We start from the raw sequence: 21786 nt of genomic DNA on the forward strand, positions 1-21786 counted from the left end.
CCGCACCCCGTTTGGGCGTACAGTGTCCTTCTTAATGAAACTTAAAAGCTGGGAGGTATGCAGTAAGACATTTGTCTAATATGTAGTTAAGGTTGCAGCTTTATTTGCAGATAACAGCTTTATTCTAGGGGTGTGCACCGGCCACTTTTCGTGTTTTGCGTTTTGGTTTTGGATCTGGATCTTTCTTCGTGTTTTGGATCTGGATTGGTTTTGCCAAAACCACCCTTCCGTGTTTTGGGTTCTGGGTTTTGTATCTGTATTTTTTTTTTTAAAAAGAATAAAAACAGCTAAAATCACAGAATGTGTTGCTTTTTCTGCTCGTATGCTATTATTAACCTCAATAACCTTAATTTCCACTCATTTCCAGTCTATTCTGAACACCTCACACTAGTGTTTTTATGTCCAAAAGGCTATGCTAAGCGACACGAGTGGGCGGCACAAACACGTGGCCCATCTAGGAGTGGCACTGCAGTGGCAGACAGGATGGCAGTTTGAAAAACTAGGCCCCAAACAGTACATAATGCAAAGAAAAAAAAGAGGTGCAAGATTGAATTGTCCTTGGGCCCTCCCACCCACCCTTATGTTGTATAAACAGGACATGCACACTTTAACAAACCAATCATTTCAGCGCCAGGGTCTGCCACACGACTGTGGCTGAAATGATTGGTTCGTTTGGGCCCCCACAAAACGAGCTGGCAATTAATCTGTCCCTGCACAAACTGGCTCTATGGAGGCAAGATGTCGTCCTCATCCTCCTCATCCACCGATTCCTAACCCTCTTCAGTGTTGTGTACATCCTCATCCTCACTGGAATCCACCACCACAGGTCCCTCTGTACGTTCTGGAGGCTGGTCTCCCTGGAAGAGTTGGTAAATCATTTTTATGAACATCATCTTCTCCACATTTTGTGGAAGCAACCTCCTACGCCTTTCGCTGACAAGGTTCCCGGCTGCACTAAACACTCTCTCGGAGTACACACTGGATGGGGGGCAACTCAGGTAAAATAGAGCCAGTTTGTACAGGGGCCTCCAAATTGCCTCTTTTTCCTGCCAGTACAGGTACGGACTGTCTGACATGCCTACTTGGATGCTGTCACCGATGTAATCCACCATTCTGTCAATGGTGACAGTATCATATGCAGTGACAGTAGACATGTCAGAAATTGTTGCCAGGTCCTTCAGTCCAGACCAGATGTCCAAACTTGTTCCTGCCTGCCCTGCATCACCGCCAGAGAGTTGCTTAGGATACCTAAGTTTTTTCCTGGCAGCCCCAGTTGCGGGAGAAAATGAAGAAGGAGCTGTTGACGTGTCACGTTCCGCTTCAGCTGACAGTGTTTTCACCATCAGGTCTTTGCACCTCTGCAGGCTTGTGTCGGCCGGAAAGAGAGACACCACAAAGGCTTTAAACCTAGGATCGAGCACGGTGGCCAAAATGTAGTGGTCTGATTTCAACAGATTGACCCCCCTGGAATCCTGGCAAAGCGAATGAAGGGCTTCATCCACAAGTCCCACATGCCAGGCGGAATCGCTTCGTCTTAGCTCCTCCTTCACTTTCTCCAGATGCTTCTGCAAAAGCCTGATGAGGGTAATGACCTGACTCAAGCTGGCAGTGTCTGAACTGACTTCGCGTGTGGCAAGTTCGAAGGGCTGGAGAACCTTGCACAACACGGAAATCATTCTCCACTGCGCTTGAGTCAGGTGCATACCCCCTCCTTTGCCTATGTCATAGGTGGATGTATAGGCTTGAATGGCCTTTTGCTGCTCCTCCATCCTCTGAAGCATATAGTGGGTTGAGTTCCACCGCGTCATAACCTCTTGCTTCAGGTGATGGCGGGGCAGGTTCAAGAGTGTTTGCTGGCGCTCCAGTCTTCGGCACGCAGTCGCTGAATGGCGAAAGTGGCCAGAAATTTTTCGGGCCACCCAAAGCGTCTCTTGCACACCCCTGTCGCTTTTCAGAAAATCTAGACGGAATTTGGAACCGGGGACACACTACCTCCATCAATTGTCTAAATCCCACTGTACTAATGGCAGATACCGGAAGCACGTCTAACACCAACATAGCAGTCAAGGCCTCAGTTATACGTTTTGCTTCAGGATGACTGCTGTCGTATTTCATTCTCCTCGCTAAGGACTGTTGGAGGGTCAATTGTTTAGTAAAAGTAGTGGTGTTCCTACTTCCTCTCTGGGATGATGAACGACTCGCAGCAGCAACAGCAGCAGCGGCAGCAGGAGGCGTAGCAATGCAGGATCCTCCGGAGGAATCCCGGATAGGAGAGTCAGTCATGCAAGTGACATGGCCTGCAGGACTACTTCCGATCCTGACTAAGGAGGAAATTGACGAGGAGGGAGTTGATGGTGTGGTTTGCAGGAGCTTGGATACAACAGGACAACGGGATTTAGGTGTCCCTGGACTGCTTATGGTCTTAGCCAAAGTTTCTGAACTTGACAGTAACTTTTTATGAACGCGCTGCAGGTGCCGTATAAGGGAGGATGTTCCTAGGTGGTTAACGTCCCTACCCCTACTTATTTCACCTTTACATATGGTACATATGGCAAGACAGTTGTTGTCCGGATTTGGATAGAAATATTGCCAGACAAAAGAGGTGGAATGTTTGGTCTTCTGCCCAGGCATGACCGTGATGGGCTTTTTCATCCCACGGACAACAAATGTCTCCCCCGGAGCCTGATTTAAACAAACCACATCACCATCAGAATCCTCCTCGCCAACTTCCTCCTCAGCGCCAGTTACACCAGTATCCTCATCCTGTTGTACTTCAACAGTGACATCTTCAATTTGCATATCAGCAAGTGGACTGTGGGTGCTCCTTTCAGCACTTGCAGGGGGCGTGCAAATGGTGGAAAGAGCCATCTCTTCCCGTCCAGTGCTGGGAAGGTCAGGCATCGCAACCGCCACCACACTTGGACTCTCCTTGGGGATTTGTGATATCTTCTTAGAATGCACAGTTCTTCGCTGTACTTTTGCCAGCTTAACTCATTTGATTTTTTTAGCGGGAAGAGGGCTTCCATCGTCATGTGCAGCTGAACCACTAGTCATGAACATAGGGAAAGACCTTAGCCGTTCCTTGCCACTCCGTGTCGTAAATGGCATATTGGCAAGTTTACGTTTCTCCTCAGATGATTTAAATGTTTTTTTCAAGGTAATTTTCCTGAACTTTGTCATTTGGGATTGTATGTGCCCTCTACTATGACATTGGGCATCGGCCTTGGCAGACGACGTTGATGGCATGTTATCGTCTATGTCATGACTAGTGGCAGCAGCTTCAGCACTAGGAGGAAGTGGTTCTTGATCTTTCCCTATTTTATTTTTATTGGAGAAAGTTTGGTCCTCCATTTATGTTATATTGATATATACGTGCGGCTAAGGCGCACACAAACACAGAAAATATATTTTTATTTTTGTTGGAGACTAGTGCACTTTGTGGGTTACACCACCCCTTAAGAAATGAGCCAGCCGGCTCTTTACTTATGGGACACAGGCGCACGCTTGGCGCTGCTCCTTTGTGGATGCACGTGCAGCTACAGCCCACACAATTCACAAAGACAGAATAAAAAAGAAGAATTTTTTATTCTTTTTGGAGCGCACTTTGGGGGTTACACGTGCAATCACAGTGCACACAATTCACAAACACAGAAAATATTTTATTATTTTGTTTGGAGTGCACTTTGGGGGTTACAGCACCCTTTAACGGTCAAGCCAGCCGGCCCTTTACCTATGACACAGGCGCACACTTGGCGCTACTTTGTTGATGCACGTGCTGCTACTGCGCACACAATTCACAAACACGAAAAAATATTTATTTTTTTGGCACTTGGGGGGAGCACCCCTTATGGACAGAGCACCCCCTGGACAACACTACAGCACCCCTTTAGGACAGGGACACTGCACAGGACTTTGGAGTGGACACAGCCCCTATGGACAACTGACTGCACAACACAGTCCAGCCAGCTCCTATGGACTTTGGAGGAGTGGACACAGCCCCTATGGACAACAGCAGCACAGCACAACACAGCCAGCCCCTATGGACTTTGGAGGAGTGGACACAGCCCCTATGGACAACAGCAGCACAGCACAACACTACACTACACTGCCCAGCCAGCCCTAACCAGCACCCTCCCTCCTCACTATCCACAGCCGAGTGAGAAAATGGTGCCGACACGGGTACATTATATAGAATCCAAAACCCGCGAGACCCGGAAGGCGGGATGATGACGTTTTGCCTCGATTTCAGATCCGAGTCAGGCGGGAAAAGTCGAGCATGACTCGGATCGGCCTCAGATTTCTGAAATCGGAACCCGCTCACCCCTACTTTATTCTATGAGATCTTGCCAAGTACAGAGACTACGCAAATCTTTAGCATCAATAATGAATCTGGCGCATACACTTAAAACTGTTCAGTCTTTTACAACTGATAAAACTGAAACAAAGATCCCATTGTTAGAAAACATAGTAAGCTATGATGCACATCTAAAAACTGGTAGCTAGAAAAATACTTACCCATATAAGGTTTTGTTCCAGCAACCGTTGTGATCTTTGTACCTTGATTGACCAGTGTAGCAATATTAAAATCTGTGATATGTACGTGTCCTGTACAAACAAAAGACATAGGAAAGATTAGATTTAAAAAAAAACAAAGAAAAAAAAAACCTTACATAGCCTGATGGAATCACAATTCAAAGAGAAAAAGGTATATATTGGTTACACATGATGCAATTATACAATGAACTACAGTAATTGTGAATTGATATTATAGAAATATACAGAGTACACAGGTATATCATATTACGCTATGGGACCTATTCATTATGTTAATTATTAATTGATTAATTCTCTAAGGGGCTATTCATCAACAGAGGCCATATGGACTCCGATGATTAAGTATTGTTCTCGCTGCGAGGAATACTTAAGTATCCAACTCGCAGCGGGGGATAGTTCACACCGGAGCAATTCATCATTGCTCCGGTGTGGGGAAAGGTGCTCCGAAAATCAGCTGCCCTCTCAGTTAGTATTGCAGCTACAGATGTAGCTGCGTTATTTACCTCCTCCAAGTCACATTCATGGGCTAGCCCCCAAAATTAACATCCCTTATTTCTGCATATCACAGTGATTTACTGTATAGTGTGTTTTTCAGGGCTATTTATGTCAGTCAATAAGAGCCCAACCTGGGGTAGAGTGAAGTTGGACATACCACTAAGCATACACAGACATCAGGCCACTCATATGCCAAGTTGAAACTCATGCAAGGGGCATTAGGAAGAGCTCCTGCCCATCAGGGAGAGATCAGCAGTTCCCTATCCAGCCGGATTTCCCGAGGAAAGATTGTTAAATATCCCTACAACGCCATCTTTAGAAAATTAGTATTCACAGTAATGCAAACCTAAGTGAGACATAATTATCTCTGTAATAACTATGTTACTGCCATTGCACCAAACCTGTTAAATTCTATGAATCTTTCATGGTAAATATTTCCTACTTTTTATCAATCCAAACTTTAAAACAAATATTCCCTTACCAACACAGTTATGCATAAAATGTATTAAAAAATCATTAGGCCAAGCCTTTTGTCATCCCTTGAGGAAGTTTACCTGGCTAGATGAAACGCGTCAGTTACACTCACCACTGAATTCCTCATTACCAGAACATTTGGAGGAAGATCTTTCTGGCCAAATGAACTCTCCTCTTTTGAGGTAAAAGGATTTCAGATAAGTTTACATTATATTTTATTCTTGTACAGGCAAATTACATATTTTCTCTTTAATATTTTGGAAGAAATTATCACTTAAAAAGAAAATGGAAAAAAAAATCTAAAAAATCTTCCACACATTTAATGTGCAAGCTATTATTCAAATTGTGTTACGCAGACACAAAATTTTTTCTAATTACCTAATATATACAGTATTTATAATGCACATTATTTATAGAAAATGTGCACATCCTGATTATCGTAAATTTCTTTCAGTCAAAGCAGTGACAGCATCCTTGGCTCAGGTATTCCCAAGGAAATTAGAGTGTGATTAGTATTTATTACTACTCAAGAATGTATTCACTGCAAAGAACGCGGCCTCCCTGGGGCCCTATAGTGCAGAGGAGGTGTAATCATGCCCCCAAAGAGGGTGCAGACAGGCTGCAGTGCTTCTTCATTAGGCCCCTGCTGACATGAGTGTAGAGATAACCCATATATGTCCATTGCCATCTTTTAAGTCATAAAAAGAAAATTATGTTTACTCTGATGTCAACTTTTTAAAATACATTTAAGAATTTTCAACCAAGAGCTATTCAATAATGTTTTGTGTAATTTTCTTTGGACTAAATATTAAAATACCTGCTTATTATAAAAACCTATTTACGAGCTATACTGTGTGAATAATAAAATAATGATCCTATATAACGTATAATAGCTGCTTGTTAACTCTGTTACTAAAAGCCTGTTTCGACATTGTCTGGATACAGTAAATGCTCCAGAATTGTCCAAAAGCTTCCTCTATTATCAACAGTGGTCTTACACAGGAGAGTGTAATGATGGATAAATTAGTGTGATTTCAAAGCATGTTGCATCCAAAAAATGCATTATTCAAGAATAGTTCATGAATTATCTACTGAAGGATCAGATCAGTAATAGGGGTCAATCCTATTAGCTGCGATGATCTCGCCGGTGCGAGTCATCGCGGCAGTGGCCACACTTTATGGCAGCCCAGATTCGCCTAATATTGCTCACAGTCCCATAGGGCACCGAACAAAATTATGCGAATCCAGGCTCGGGTCAGGTAGCAAGGGGTGCAAGATGCGGTGCCGTTGCCGACGTTTAAACGCCGTTGCAACGGCTCATCGCACCTAATAGGATTGACCCCATAGACTAAGCAAGCATCAACAACGATCTATCGTCTTATAGTCTGGTTTATGTTTTCCCTTTTCTATTGACTTATATATTTTTCACCCCAACAAAAGAGACTGCTGCAAACCACAGTAGTTTTGGGTCATCACCCAGTCAATTTGAGGGGAAAGCATAGGCATGTGGAGCACATGTTTTGTTTCATTTGTAAAGCTGTACCATTGAACAGGCGTTATATCTATAGTGCATCACCAGGTGTGTACAGTGCATATGTCTGTGACATATCCGATCTGATGTGCAGCACAGCAGATGGCCGATATATTAGAAAGGTACTGTATATCGGTCATCTGCCGGTGTGCACGGGTGACCTGCCAATCGACCATACACTTTTGGGAAGAGGACCCGGCGGTGATTGACAGCTCAACTGGGTGGGCGGGTTAAATGCCCACCCATTTAAGCTGTCAAGCCCGGCACGTCGGCCAGACAAAATGTTAATGTGTATATACTTACCAAACATCTGATAAGTTGGCGGGTCGGCCCATTGATCTAGTGTGTACACAGCTTAAGGGAGTCCATGATTGTGCATTGCTTAAACAATCTTTTCAATCATTCATACAACAACAAAAGGAAATATCAATGTATTTACATGATGTCAAACTGAGGAAGGTAATAATGAGATTCAGCACATTGTCACTATAACTCACTCAGAGATGGACAAAAGGAAATATTTGTTAGGTGGAGAAAAGCTCTCTCTCTTGCAAAAAAATGGTTTGATATTTTCTACAGATATAAGATTTCTTCCTATTTATTAAATGCTACCAACAGCTGGGGCTATAGCAGAGCTATTGCTATCAGTAACCATTGTTGGGGCCTTCCAGTGAAATCATGGATAAACCAATTTACAAGCACAACTATAGTAAAGTACATTCGCTGTCTGTCTATCACAACCTTAGGTTGGAAGAAGTACCAGGGTATACGACAAAATACTTAACTTGCAGCAATCATCGCAGCCAACGTGCAGGGGATTGGGCAGCAGGGATAACCAAAGATTGGCACCCACCATTCATGACTTTTCAATGCTCTCTTTATTGTATGACAGCCACTAAAATGCCAAAAGTCATGGTATAGCAGTATGTAAAAGTAATGGTAGGTGGCGTCACCGTACTGTGAGGTCTTAGAAATGCCCAGATCTGTATCATTTGTAATCTGACATCTTATTACTTAGTATGAAACCCGGCTAGGCTGCCCATGGCAAGGTGACGTGAATTCAGACAGGACATGATAGTGGGTGCATGACAAATGGAACTTTCCATAGCCAAAGTTTTGCAGACATTCAACATTCCTTGATCTATGATGTCACGTGTGTACTGGGAATACCTTATGTGAGGAATTACCACCCACCATGTGTGTGTATTAACACTAACGGTCAGGAGGTCTAGGGCCACCACCTTAAAATCTGCCCAGTAATTTGCAGTTGGAGTGCAGTTGTTTTATAAAAAATATTTGTGTCTGTGTTCATACATAATAGTTGTTTCATACAACTTCAGCAGTCCGTGATACTGTGTTTACACTAAATAAAGCTTTTATTTTCTGAAAAATAAAAAATAAAGAAAATGTTGTATGTGTTCATTCATACTTCAGTCATGCCGTGATACTGCATTTACACTAACGGCCAGTAAGTCAAGGGTCACCGCCTTAATATCTGCACAGTTGGTAGGCAGTTGTTTTAGAAAAAATAAATAAAAAATATTTGTATCTGTGTTCATTCATAATAGTTGTTTCATACAACTTCAGTCAGTCCGTGATACTGTGTTGCAGGTCAAGGGCACCGCCTTAATTTCTGTGGTGTGCATCACAGCTAGTGTGCACTTGCTTAAATTTGTGTGTTCAGCAAACTTCAGGCATGCAGTGATATAGTGTTTAACAACATGAATGGTCAGTAGGTCTAGGGCCACAGTGTTAATATCATCAGAGCTGTGAGTCGATCTGGTTCACAATTATTCATTGATAGAACAGCAGGGGCATCAACCAAGTACTAGCACTGGAGTTGCTGCCTCAAGTCATGACGATACTAGTCTTTCAGCATTTACTAAAGTCGGAGCTCAAAGGCATATAGGGTTTACATCAGGGTATCTAAAATCATAACAATATTTTAGTTAGCTAAAGAAGAAAACATCAACTCTAAAAAAGGGAAAGTTTGCTGCAAAAAAAACATAAAATTCCCAACATGCCATACACCACACGGAGAGGCAGGAAAGACAGGCTCAGGCCTTGGCCTTCATTTGTGAGAGGTGGTTCTGCAAATGCTTTCAGCCAGACTTCGTCTTCTGCCTCACATGAAGATGCAGGACCTTCTCACTCAGGGGTATAATTACTAAAGTTATAAGTGGAGATGTTGCCCATAGCAACCAAACCTATTCTACTTAACATTTAACTAGCACTTTCTAGAAGATAGTGGCTAGAATCTGATTGGTTGCTATAGCTAATATCTCCACTTCTAAAAACTCTTAATTTAGTAAATGTACCCCTTAGAGTCTAGAAGATGTGTCAAAATAATGAAAACAGGAAAATCAGTGCTGAAAAAAGCACTAAGGCAGAAGAACAAACTGTGTTTAGAAATAGCACAAATCTCTGAGGAGAGTCTAAGGGTGTCCACGAGTGCTGTGTGTGAGTCTGACCTTTCTGAAACTGTACTCATAGAGAAGCCTCTTTCCACTATTTCTGCACCCTCTGCAAATATGGGGATGATCAGCACAAGTAAAGATGCTGATATAGAAATTGAGGATGCTACTGAAAGTGTCACATGATGAAAAGGATGTAGCTGACACCATTAATGATGATGTTGATGATGAGGATGTTGTTTGTCCAAGTCAGGCACCAGTGGAAGCAGTTCTTGCCCGTGATGAGGAGGCCATGGTCATGCCTGGGCATATGACAAAAAATCCACTTCTTATGTGTGGAATCATTTCTACCCTAATCCCCACAAGAAATGTCAAGCCATCTGTAGTGTTTATAAAGCCAGTAAGTTAAGTAGAGGTAGGCACGTTAACCATCTAGGAACCTCCTCCCTGTTATGTAAAGTTTTTGGCAAAATCTGAAATTATGCTAAAGTAATAACCACAAGCAGTCCAGCATCAGCTAGCTCCCTTCTCTTAGTTAGATCCCAGCACCTGCAATCTCCACCGACCAACATCTTCATCATCAATATCCTCATTAATGATCAGAGGTAGTCCTGCATCCTGAGTCCTGCCCTATCCAGAAAAATCCTTGAGTGCTAGGCCTGCTGCTGCTCGGGGTTGATCTTCATCCCAGAAGCGTACCAAGAAGACTACAGTAGTAGTTTAAAAAAAATTGACTGTTAAACAATCCTTTGCAAGAGGAATCAAGTTTGGCAGCTGTCACCCAGTTGCACAGCGGACCACTGAAGTCATGACAGCTATGCCAGTATTAGATCTACATCCAATATCTACCATTAATACATCCAGTTTTAGACAGTTAATTGAGGACCCATTTCCCTGCTACCAAATTTCATGATTACATTTTGCCAGAAAAACAATTCCTCATCTGTACCAGGATGTTAAAGTACACCTAATTCTTGGTCTACAAAATGCTACTGTAAATAACCACAAATATGTGGACAAATGGTACTGGGCAAACAAAAATTACATGACTGTGACAGCCCACTGGGTGGGTATATCACCTTTAGCAGAAGCAGTAGGTAACACAAAATGCCTTCTCATTCACAGGCAGGTTACTCTCTGTATCACTAAGAGGCATACCAATGTCAACCTATTAAAATTAAAGGATGTCATAGAAAAATGGCTTACCCCACTTGGACTCTCCTCAGGATTTTTCACTTCTGATAATGCCCACAAATATTGTGAGAGCATTACAGCTGGACACATTGCATGTTTTGCTAATACAATCAACTTGGTGGTGCAGAATTTTTTTTAAAAAAATGAAAGGTGCGTGTACGAGATCGGAGGCCTGAAAAATTTCGGGACATTTTCGACATTTAGCAACTGCATGTAGAAGATTGCTGCACCTGCATTAAAAGTTCAATTTGCCCTGCCACCAGCTCATATGAAGGAGATAAATCACTGTACTATTATGTCTCAGTCATGACAGTAACAGTAATAAAGTAGTACATTTATTAATTGAGACATGCACAAAAACACAGTTAAAAAAGTCCATAATTCTGCATTGATTGTATTAAAACATTTATAATAAACAGTATCAGCCTAATTCAGCAGATGATACTTTATTGCTAATGTATCTTTTTACTAAATAGTATTCAATGTATGACTGCAATTACATATAAAACATTTTTTAAAACATTAAGTGAGTCCTTAACAGTACAGCCACGTTCTGTGTATTCTAATAACTGTAGATTGTTCATGCAGAGAAAGCAGCTGTATTAGATCACTGAAATTATTGAACCAGCGGGCTCATTAACTCCAAATAGTAATTCTGAGGTAGAGGTTTTTCGGGTTAAAATATCCACGAGTTGTCACTATAGTCCCAAACAGAGACTGTAGATAACTATTGTGTAGAGACTTTTGCCAACAGTTAGCAGCACAACAAACTCAGAGTCTCTTGACCTCGTATATGAGACTGCCTATCAGTATACATATGTCTGTCCAGGGTCTAGAGCTCAATGACTGGTAGGGACACAGACATAGCTGCTATTAGCAGTGCAACAGACTTCAGATCTCTGTCTGTCCAGGGTCCAGCACTAAATGGCAGACACACATTAATGTAGCCGCTATTAGCGGTGCAGTGTTATCCAGATCTCATTACCTCAGAACTATATCAGCTTATTGGTAAGTGAATATGGGATCAGAAATCTAATGGCTGTATTCCCTCCGATATAAGCCGCAGCCACTGTAGTTAGTTATAACTTGCCGGATCTCTGGACCTGAAGGACGTGAGTGCTTACTAGTCCATTAGCAGAGACAGGGGGAACAGCCCAGGATGTCACATGACTTCCTTAAAGGTAGGAGCAGCTCAAGCAAGAGACAGTAACAAGGAGAAATTCCATCCTTCATATGCTTCAGAGGATGGAGAGGAGGGGGAATGTACCATAGTCCAGTGCAGAATACTTTACATGTTGTGGAAGGTGCTGAAACCATTCAAAGTAATCACATGTGAAGTGAGTTCAGATTCTGCCAGCTTGAGTCAGGTGTTTCCCCTAATTAGAATTTTGGAAAAGCAGCTCGAGAAACTGGAGTAGGAGATGAAATGAAGCGACTCTGTTAAGTATATTGGACTTGTAGATTAAGGACCTGATTCAGAGCTGGATGCTAAGCGCTCGCTCGCAGCTGGCTGATGTTCGCATTCTGCGCATGCATCGCAGTGTGCAAACCAGATCCGAAGACTCGGGAAGCATTCACTCACTGTACATAGACTGCCCAGCACAGTGAGTGACAGGAGAAGCCATTTGTGGGTAGTGATAGGGGCAGGCCACTAGAAACAGGAGTGGAGATGCGAACGCAGGCGTGCCTGAGTGTCTCAACTCCATTTCAGAGGGGTGCATAATTAAAAGGAAGCCTCATTGTACATGTCACCTGGCTGTTTTTTACACTCAAGTGATCGCAGTGCTTGAGGTAGGGCATTAGTCTACCTCAAGCACTGTGTTTGCTTCCGATGCTACCTGATGTACCGATGCTTGCACACACTTCCTGGAGATGACGTGCACTAGTGGGTATCTTAAGACAGGCTGGTGGGTGTCTGCATAGACAAAGTGATCTCACGCCAATACATAGTGGGCGTGCTAATTCCTTGCCATGCGATAGCCTGCCTTGCTGGCCATGCGCTGGATTTTGCATATGCTGGGTGTGAAAGAACGCATCTAGCAAGCGGGTCTGAATGAGCTCCTAAGTCCTTTATTCACTTTGCAAGGATCCAAGGGCTGTCAACATCTTGAAATTGGATCACTACATTTTGTGAACCGTGCTTGATTCTAGGTTTAAGTCATACGTCATGTCTTTCTTCATACGTCATGTCTTTCTTTCCAACTAATACAGATCTTAAGTGATGCAAAGAGCTCCTGGCAAACAAGTCGTCGGCTCAAGTGGCACAAGACACGATGACGTCTCCTCTTTCAGTTTCTCCTGGCAACTGCTGCTGCCGGGAAAAAACTGAGCTTTCACAAGAAACCCACTGGTGTTGCAGATGAGTCAAAACAACATTTTGTCATCTGGTCAGGTCCAAAAGAATTGCCCCAAACTAGTGACACCTCTACCATAAATCAATCCGATACAGTCGCCATCCATAGAATTGTGGAGTATTATTTTACTGGCAGTGTACAAATAGACATGTCAGACAGTCCCTTTGACTACTGGGAGAAAAAAATGACAATTTGCAGGCCCTTGTAAAAACTCACTTTGCTTTACTTAAGTTGCCCACCCTCCTGTGTGTACTCGGAAAGAATTTTCAACACAGCCAGGTGCAAGTGAACAGTCAGTTCTTGAAGTGTGGTAAGCAGGAAAAAATAGGCAAGCATAAAGATCTGAGTGACTTTAATAATGGTCAAACTGTGATGGCTAGATGACTGGGTCAGGGCATCTCCAAGATGGCAGGTCTTGTGGGGATAACAGTGATAAGGGTGAGGAGGAGAATGAGAATGATGACATCTTACCACTCTAGAGAAGAGATCATTAACATCACTGTTAGCTGCCTTACGCAGATCATTAACAAAATTGTTAGCTGCCTTAACCCATTGGTAACTTATTTTGTGGGGGCCCAAACAAACCAACCTCTTCAGCCACAAAAGTGGCAGGTCCTGTCATTGAAGTGATTGGTTTATTAAACTGTGCATATCCTTTTTAACATGTAACATAAGGGTGAATGGGAGGACCCAAGGAAAATTCTATCTTGCACCTCTTTTCTTTGCATTATGCACTGTTTGGGGCATTGATGAGTCCTTTTGCATAGATGACAAACATTTTATAGTATATTAAACTGCCATCCTGTCCACCTCTGCTGTGTGGCAATGTTTCATAGATGTCCTATATTCTTTTAGACTGCTGTGTGTTTGTGCTGCTGCTCTGTCGCTTATTTTAGCCAGCCAGCTCGCTGCAGCCTTTGGCCTAGATTGATGAAAACAATATTGTGAGCTGTGAGGTGGTCAAAATAGTCTGGAAATGAATGGAAATTAATGTTATTGAGGTTAATAATACTATAGGAACAAAAACAGGCCCACATTATGTGATTTTAAAACACAACAAAGAATTTGAATCAAACCATGGGGGTTGGCACACATAAATATGCATATAGTAAAAATAGTAAAGAGCTATTTTACAAGCATACAAACATTGTAGACTAAAATTGCACTTAATTGAATATTTAATATCCCACTTGAACAGTCCACCCCTTGATATTCTAATAACTATCACCCTTTTCTAATTTGTTGTGCGCGCTGTCCCGAGTCGGGCTGGAGCACGAGTCACTAGGTGTTTCATTTGCTGTTTGTAAAGGTATAAGGTAAGGTACTTTTCGTTTTGTCTGTTATTACCTGATGAAAATCATAAAGTGATTGAAACGTTGTACGTTATTATACGTGTTGGAGTTTTATTTCTCTACATAGCCCTGAGTGCCGCACCCGTGGTATTGCTATCACTGTTGTGTAGTGTGGAGGCACCGGGTGAAGATATGCAGTGTACATGAGTGCCGGACCATTTTCTGATATCATATTGGAACAGCTTCTTTCAACACTGAGGAGCTGAACCAGGTCAAGGCAACGTTAACTATTTGGACCTTTTTCTTCTGCATTTTTCCAATACCCATTGGATTTGTTTTTAAAGTTATTAGTGTTTCACTATTTGTGGAGATTTTCTGTCATCACTACCCTGTGGATACTACGCAGAATACTGTTCCTGGAGGAACTGGTGTCGATATGACAGAATTGGATGATGCTACTTCTGGGACATTCGATCCATTAAACCTTCCACTAGATGAGATTCTGAGCTTCTCTGAGAATGAAGCGGAGAATATTCTTCGTAAGGACCCTCTATTTGAATTACCGGAGGCATTACCATGTGACATCCTATTCCGTGATTTACTTCTCCTTAAAAAGAAAGAGATTGATTTTAACTATCATGCAATGTCCTTGAGTGATTACTATCGTGCCAAGAGGATCCCGAGAGGATTTAGGATCCGTAATTGTCCTACTATTGGTCGATTTGATCCCATTTTTTGCCGCAAATGGATTGCGGTATTGAACAAGTGTTCTATGGATCTTCTTTTATTAGTGATTGAGCAATCTAATAAAGAAGTGGAATTATTTAAAGAAAAAATTGCTAAATTTGAAACTGAACACATGCCGGCTTTAATACAAGACGAGAACAATGATTGGATGAACAAGTTAAATCAGCAACTGGTTACATATAGACGTGATCTGATTAAATTCAAAAAGCAAAAACTTGAAAAAGTTAATAAAGACTATGAGCAACATCAAGTCTACAGATGGTTATCTGGCAATAGGTCTGATGACCGTAGAAAACCTTTTCATAGAAGAGTCAAATATCCTAAAAATTTTATTGACACGGATACATCTGCGGAGAGCAATAGTAACACCAGTGAAAGTGAGGGGAGACAAAGAGGACGACGTGATCCGTCTGTCCCTTTAGGGGTTATTACCCGTACACAAGGGGCCAAAAGAAACGACACACCAGGAGAGGAGGTCAATACAAGCGCGAGAGGACGTGGAAGAAAACCTCCTATGCCAACAAAGAGGAAATAATATTCAATCTATCTAGCCATGAGTTAACTATGAGTGAACGCAGCTTATTATCAAAAGGTCTCTCATTTATCCCCACTAATGCTTTTTCTGATCTCAGGTGGCAGGCTGAAAGATTTCAGCTTAATCGTAAGCTTAAACTTAGGGAGTATTTTTCAAAGAATGTCAGTGGACCGAATACTGGGCAAATACCCATACCGAATAAATTAAAATCGTTGCAAAGTAAATCTACATTTGACCCATTATCTAATAATCCATCCATTAAAACTTTCATGAGACTTTTGGAAAGTGAGACTGCTGACTGTGTATCAAAACCTAGACTTGTCCATCATAATCTTACTCCTGATGAAAGACATGCATTAAAATCTCTAAGTAACAATGACCAACTTGTTATTCGCCCCGCGGATAAAGGCGTGGCAATAGTTCTTCAAGATATTGGGGCTTATCGAGCTGAAATCATGAGGCAATTAAATGAACCGGGTGTCTATAGTAAACTGAAGGGTGACCCAACTGCGACTTTTACACGTGAGCTTAAAGAAATCCTAACTCTGGCTAAAGATGCACATTTGATTGATGAGCAGATTTTACAAATCCTTATTCCATCGTTCCCACTTAAACCGGTGTTATATACCCTTTACCAAGGTACATAAGGGACTTTACCCACCACCTGGTAGGCCGATCGTGTCAGCCAGAAAATCATTATTGCAACCGACCTCCATACTATTGGACTCTATACTTCAACCCCTCATTCAGGATCACCCAAATTTTCTATTGGATACAACTATGTTGTTACAATTACTAAAGTTGATCAAAATTCCTCCGTCTATGGAGATTTGGCTCGTCACGGCTGACGTCACCAGCCTATACACCATCATTCCCCATCAGGATGGAGTAGCGGCTGTAAAGAGACTTCAGATTAAGAAGAGCACTATGGATCCAGATACTATTGATATAATCTTGCGACTATTGGAACTTGTTCTCTCTTGTAACTTTTTCATCTTTGATGGGGCATATTACTTACAGACTAAAGGATGTGCGATGGGGACATCTGTTGCCCCTACGTATGCTAACATTTATATGTTCGACATTGAACAACAGATATTTTTTGATGATGTTAGAATTTCGTCGAGGATTCTGTTTTACAAGAGATTCATAGACGATTTGTTCTTGATATGGTCTGGTCCTTGTAATGATCTTAGTATGATTTTTGAAAAGCACAATGCTTCTAACTGTCCTGTGAAATTTACGTTTAATATACATGCAGAGACAGTTGATTTTTTGGATGTGAGAATTAGTTTCAATAATCCTTCGTTTAATACCACAGTCTTTCGCAAAGATACTGATCGCAATACATTTGTACATGCTAGTAGTTGCCACCCTAAAGGTCTAAAATTAGGTATCCCCTATTCGCAGATGGTCAGACTAAGGAGGATTAATAATGATAGACATAAAGCTGAACAACAAATAGATGAGCTTATATTGCGGTTCATTGAGAGGGGTTATGGATTAAAACACTTGCTGGAGCTTAAAAATAAAGTGTTACTATTTGACCAAGAAGAGCTATTAACCAGAAAGGTACATGCTGAGCAACAGGAATCTTTTACGTGGGTTACACAGTATAACATCATGTCCCCTGTGATTAACGGCATTAGTAAGAGACTATGGCATCTGGTCCAGACTGATAATGATATTGGGCTAAATAATCACAGATTACGTACCTGCTACTCTAAGGGCAGGAACTTGAGAAGTTTATTAGTTAAGACTGACATTACTAGCAAGGGGACTAACCCAATAGGCAATATACTTCCCAATAAACGCGGATGCTTTAGGTGCCTTTGCATAACTTGCAGATTTATGCTTACTGGTGACACTTTTTATCATCCACAGTCTGGGAAAAAGTTAGTCATTAAGCATCATCTTACCTGTGAATCGACCCATGTTATATATCAGATCTTATGTCCATGTGGACTTACCTATATAGGTAAAACCACCAGAAAATTCAAAGAGAGAATGGGGGTGCATAGATCCGCTATCAGAAGTGCACTTACAAAAGGCTCTAGCGATCAGCCTGTGGCTCGCCACTTCTTAGAGGCTGGCCATGGTCTCTCCTGTTTAAAATACAGGATGATTGACCATGTCACCCAACCTTTGAGAGGAGGTGACAGGAATACGTTATTACTCAAACGTGAAGCATTTTGGATTCATTTTCTGGATGTTATAGCACCAAAAGGCTTAAACGAAATGTTGCCATTAGCATGTCTGAATTATTGACTTTTACATTACTCGTGACTATTGTTTATATATATGAGATGCATGAGTTTGTCATTATTAGATCCTTTTTCTTTTAAGATCTGTGTTTTGATATTTGCAATATTTCTATGTATTCTGCTGTCTCCATGGTGATGGTTTGTGCTATGGGTCTCACTGACAGATATTACACGTCTGTGGTTGACGTCATTGTTGTGCGCGCTGTCCCGAGTCGGGCTGGAGCACGAGTCACTGGGTGTTTCATTTGCTGTTTGTAAAGGTATAAGGTAAGGTACTTTTCGTTTTGTCTGTTATTACCTGATGAAAATCATAAAGTGATTGAAACGTTGTACGTTATTATACGTGTTGGAGTTTTATTTCTCTACATAGCCCTGAGTGCCGCACCCGTGGTATTGCTATCACTGTTGTGTAGTGTGGAGGCACCGGGCGAAGATATGCAGTGTACATGAGTGCCGGACCATTTTCTGATAATATATATATATATATATATATATAACCACAGTGATTACTAGTATTATTTAGAAGAATCCTTCCCAGTGCGATGTTCTTCATTCAATATATGATTTTAACAATAGCTATGGTAATTTATCTATTAACACTTTGAAAAGCAACAATATTAAAAGATAGTTATTCAGCAAAAATTGTATATTTGCATTTTCAACATTTCCCTGATTTATACCTATCATGTTATAGAATGTACTTAGTTAATGCTAGCCATAAGCTAATTGGTTGCTACGGGCAATGTCTCCCCTTTACTTCTTCTTTACTCTTTAGAAGACTTGTTACATCTTCCCCAAAGGATTTTGATAACCAGCTCATACAACTTGTTGATCATACATAGACTGTGAATAATAAAACAAAAGCACTGAACATTGGCAGCCAGTAATACATAAATAATTATATGCCCCAAATGAGGACACAACTCCAGACAAAAACTAGGTGTTTCACGTGGAGGGGTTTTCAATCATAACCTTCCCCCAGTAGTTTTGTATTAATATTGACGACTACTACATTGCTCTCTGCCACCTCAGCTGCATTTTGCTTCCTTATCTTGAAAACATTTCCTGGACTGTTTTGAAATAACAAAATATAAACCCATTCTTATGCCGTGCAGACGGATCAATGCTGTACTCCTTCCCGCTGGGCTATTTCACAATAAGATATTGTGCTTTTCCTCAGTCACAGTATACAAGTGAGATAACAAATCCCTAAAACTTGAACACAACAATGTACTGTAAATTCCCTTTGTATTTATAACGCTTCATCAGGACATAAATAAATCTGAAGTAACGTAGCTTGTTTACAGTACGGAGAAACGTGTCTTTTCACTCCTGAAGAAAGTAATTCTTTACCCCAACAGCTAAACCTAGAGTTACATAAGATAACATTAGCAGTTACAGATGTGTCCACATACATATTACTTCCTTGCGCGTTAAACAGCCCTTCTAGTCGTGCCATGCCGAGGCTCGATAGCGCAGAGCGTCTTTTTGTGTGACTGTCTACCTTCAAATGTGTCTTATTCGCAAAGTGATGTTGATAGGACACACAAGCAGAGTCTGCTGATTAAAATGATATGCGGCATGCCCATATTCTGTATACAACGGGGGGGGGGGGGTGTATCTGCATGCGAAATGCTATACAAATGTTCAGAGCTGCTGACACTGTAACGTAGCGTTTTGCATGCAGATACACCCACTATTGCACACAGAATATAGGCATGCCGCATATCATTTTAATCAGCAGAAGCTGCTTGTGTGTCCTATTCGCTCAGCACTATCAGGTTGCACGGGGTTCACTTGTTATGTTTAACGCGACTTGTAGCGCATGGAGGTAAGATATATGTGGACACATCAGTAATTTAATGACGTGTGCTTATAGACAATGGTACCCTGTAGTGTTACTGTATATACTTCTCCTTCTTCTTTATTGGTTGAAACTCTAGTGCCCAATGTGAACCCAGTGGTAACTCTAATGTACACAGAGGTAACACTGCTGTGCAAGTACTGAGGAAGTTACTGAGTATTATATTGGGTTTTTGTTGCACTCTTAACCACTTGAACTGAGGGTCTGATTCAGAGCCGCTCGTAAGCGGCCGCTCGTTCGCTCCGAGCGATGTTCGCACATCTGCACATGTGTATGGGTCGTAATGCGCATGCGCCAGCCAGTCAGTGCGGTCGGAGAATGTGTGTTCGCAAAATTGCGAGTGCCTGCTAATTTGAGTGACAGGATGAGGCGTTTGTGGGTGGTAACAGGGGAAGGTGCTTGAAAACGGGGAGTGGAGATCCGAACGCAGGTGTGCCAAACGGTCAAAACGGGCGTTTTAAGGGTGTGCATAATTAACAAAGCAGCGTCATCGACCACGTTACTTGGTTGTTTCTTAGCCTGAACTGTTCGCATGATTGCGGTAGGAAAATCCAACCACAAGCACTGCGAGCAGCTCAGACGCCTTTCGATGTACTCGATTAATCTAATAAATAGCGGAGATGACGTATGATGCGAGCGGCCAGGGGGCGTCTTTACAAAATAGCGAGCGCATATTTCGTTCGCTCGTTCAGACATAGAGGCGTCAACAGACCACAAAGAGCGAGCGCTCAATTTAAATATCCGGCCCCTTTTTCTGAACGAGCGAGCGCAAATAGCGTCCGGCTCTGAATCAGGCCCTGAGAGTGAATTACCAAGTTTAATGAATGCTTTCAAGGAAAATTACTTGTACTGTCAACCTGATATTGAGATACAGTCTGACCATCATCGGCCCTTTTGAACTTATATTTGTGTTTTTATATCATCATCATAATGCTTTCTGTATTATAAATTATTATAGATTTTAAAACAGCATAGCAGACCACAATCCTCTGTGTCACCAAGTTTTACAAGGAAGTATCCACACACAGAAGCCAGCAACAATTAGCTTACTGGCTATAGGGGGTAAAGTGAAGTTGGGTAAACAAAGTATCATATTAATTTGGTTGCAAAATTTCACTTATTTTTCTGCTGGCATTGAGCAGAATTGCCCCTAACATATTTTTCTGCCCGGACTTCTTCCTTATTAAACCTCAGTGTTTCTCAATTCTGGTCTTCACTTATCCCGAACAGCTAACGTTTTTTTGATTTCTGTCGGTGAAAACAGGCAATATACAGTAATTACTGACCCAGTCAAGTAAACTAAGGGGCTTATGTAATAGCGTGTGTGATGTATGCATGGGTCCAATTCAGGCGAGTTTGCCTTTATGTTTAAAACGGCAATCTTTTAAAAGAGAAAACCAACTATGACCACAACAGGTAAGATGCCACAGGTTTCACTGCCACTGTAAGCAATTAGTAAATATCACAAGATTAGGGGCAGTGGGAGAGAGGATGAGAGGAAGGTAGGGAAGAGGAGGAGGTGAGCCACTTCTTGCTCGGAGAGGGGGGTGGCATATATAACAGCACAGGACCCCAGTAGAGCAGAGAGGTACTAGCCAATCTACTGTAGTTTACATAAATGTTGATACATATGTATGAGCAGAATTATGTTTTCACTAAATGCTGTTGCTGTGGACAGCAATAACCAAGAGCAGCTCTCAGCACTGGCCGCAGACCACAGCATGGCAGGGATGAAGCCTCAAGAAACATCAAATTGGGATCTTGAATTGACTAAATGACTGTATACTTTGTGTATCCCACAGGTTGTTTGCAGTTTCTATTATTTTCTATGTTAAACTTTGCAGAATATGCTTGAGGAGTGATATATGTACTCTACTTTATTACTAGGAAATTATTAAATCAATTATATGCATGTTAGAGGGCACTTTGTGTTTAAGGGGTGCTGGGTGTTTGACATTGAGCAGTGTATGAGAGAGGTAGTGTGCTATTATGCTGGGTGTTTGACATTGAGCAGTGTATGAGAGAGGTAGTGTGCTATTATGCTGGGCATTTGACACTGAGCAGTGTA

The 21786-nt window shown here is 41.8% G+C and overlaps 1 protein-coding gene across 1 annotated transcript in view; it reads right to left on the reverse strand.

Moving 5' to 3' along the window:
- Window positions 1-21786, reverse strand: part of STK32A (serine/threonine kinase 32A) — a 185017-nt gene that overhangs the window by 50645 nt on the left and 112586 nt on the right. Inside the window, exon 5 of the mRNA XM_088462122.1 lies at window positions 4516-4605. Coding sequence (XP_088318248.1) covers window positions 4516-4605 — 90 coding nt within the window. The remainder of the gene's footprint in view (window positions 1-4515; window positions 4606-21786) is intronic.

This window comes from Taudactylus pleione, unplaced genomic scaffold (genome assembly GCF_031769625.1).
Source record: "Taudactylus pleione unplaced genomic scaffold, aTauple2 ptg001151l, whole genome shotgun sequence".
NCBI classification, from domain to species: domain Eukaryota; kingdom Metazoa; phylum Chordata; class Amphibia; order Anura; family Myobatrachidae; genus Taudactylus; species Taudactylus pleione.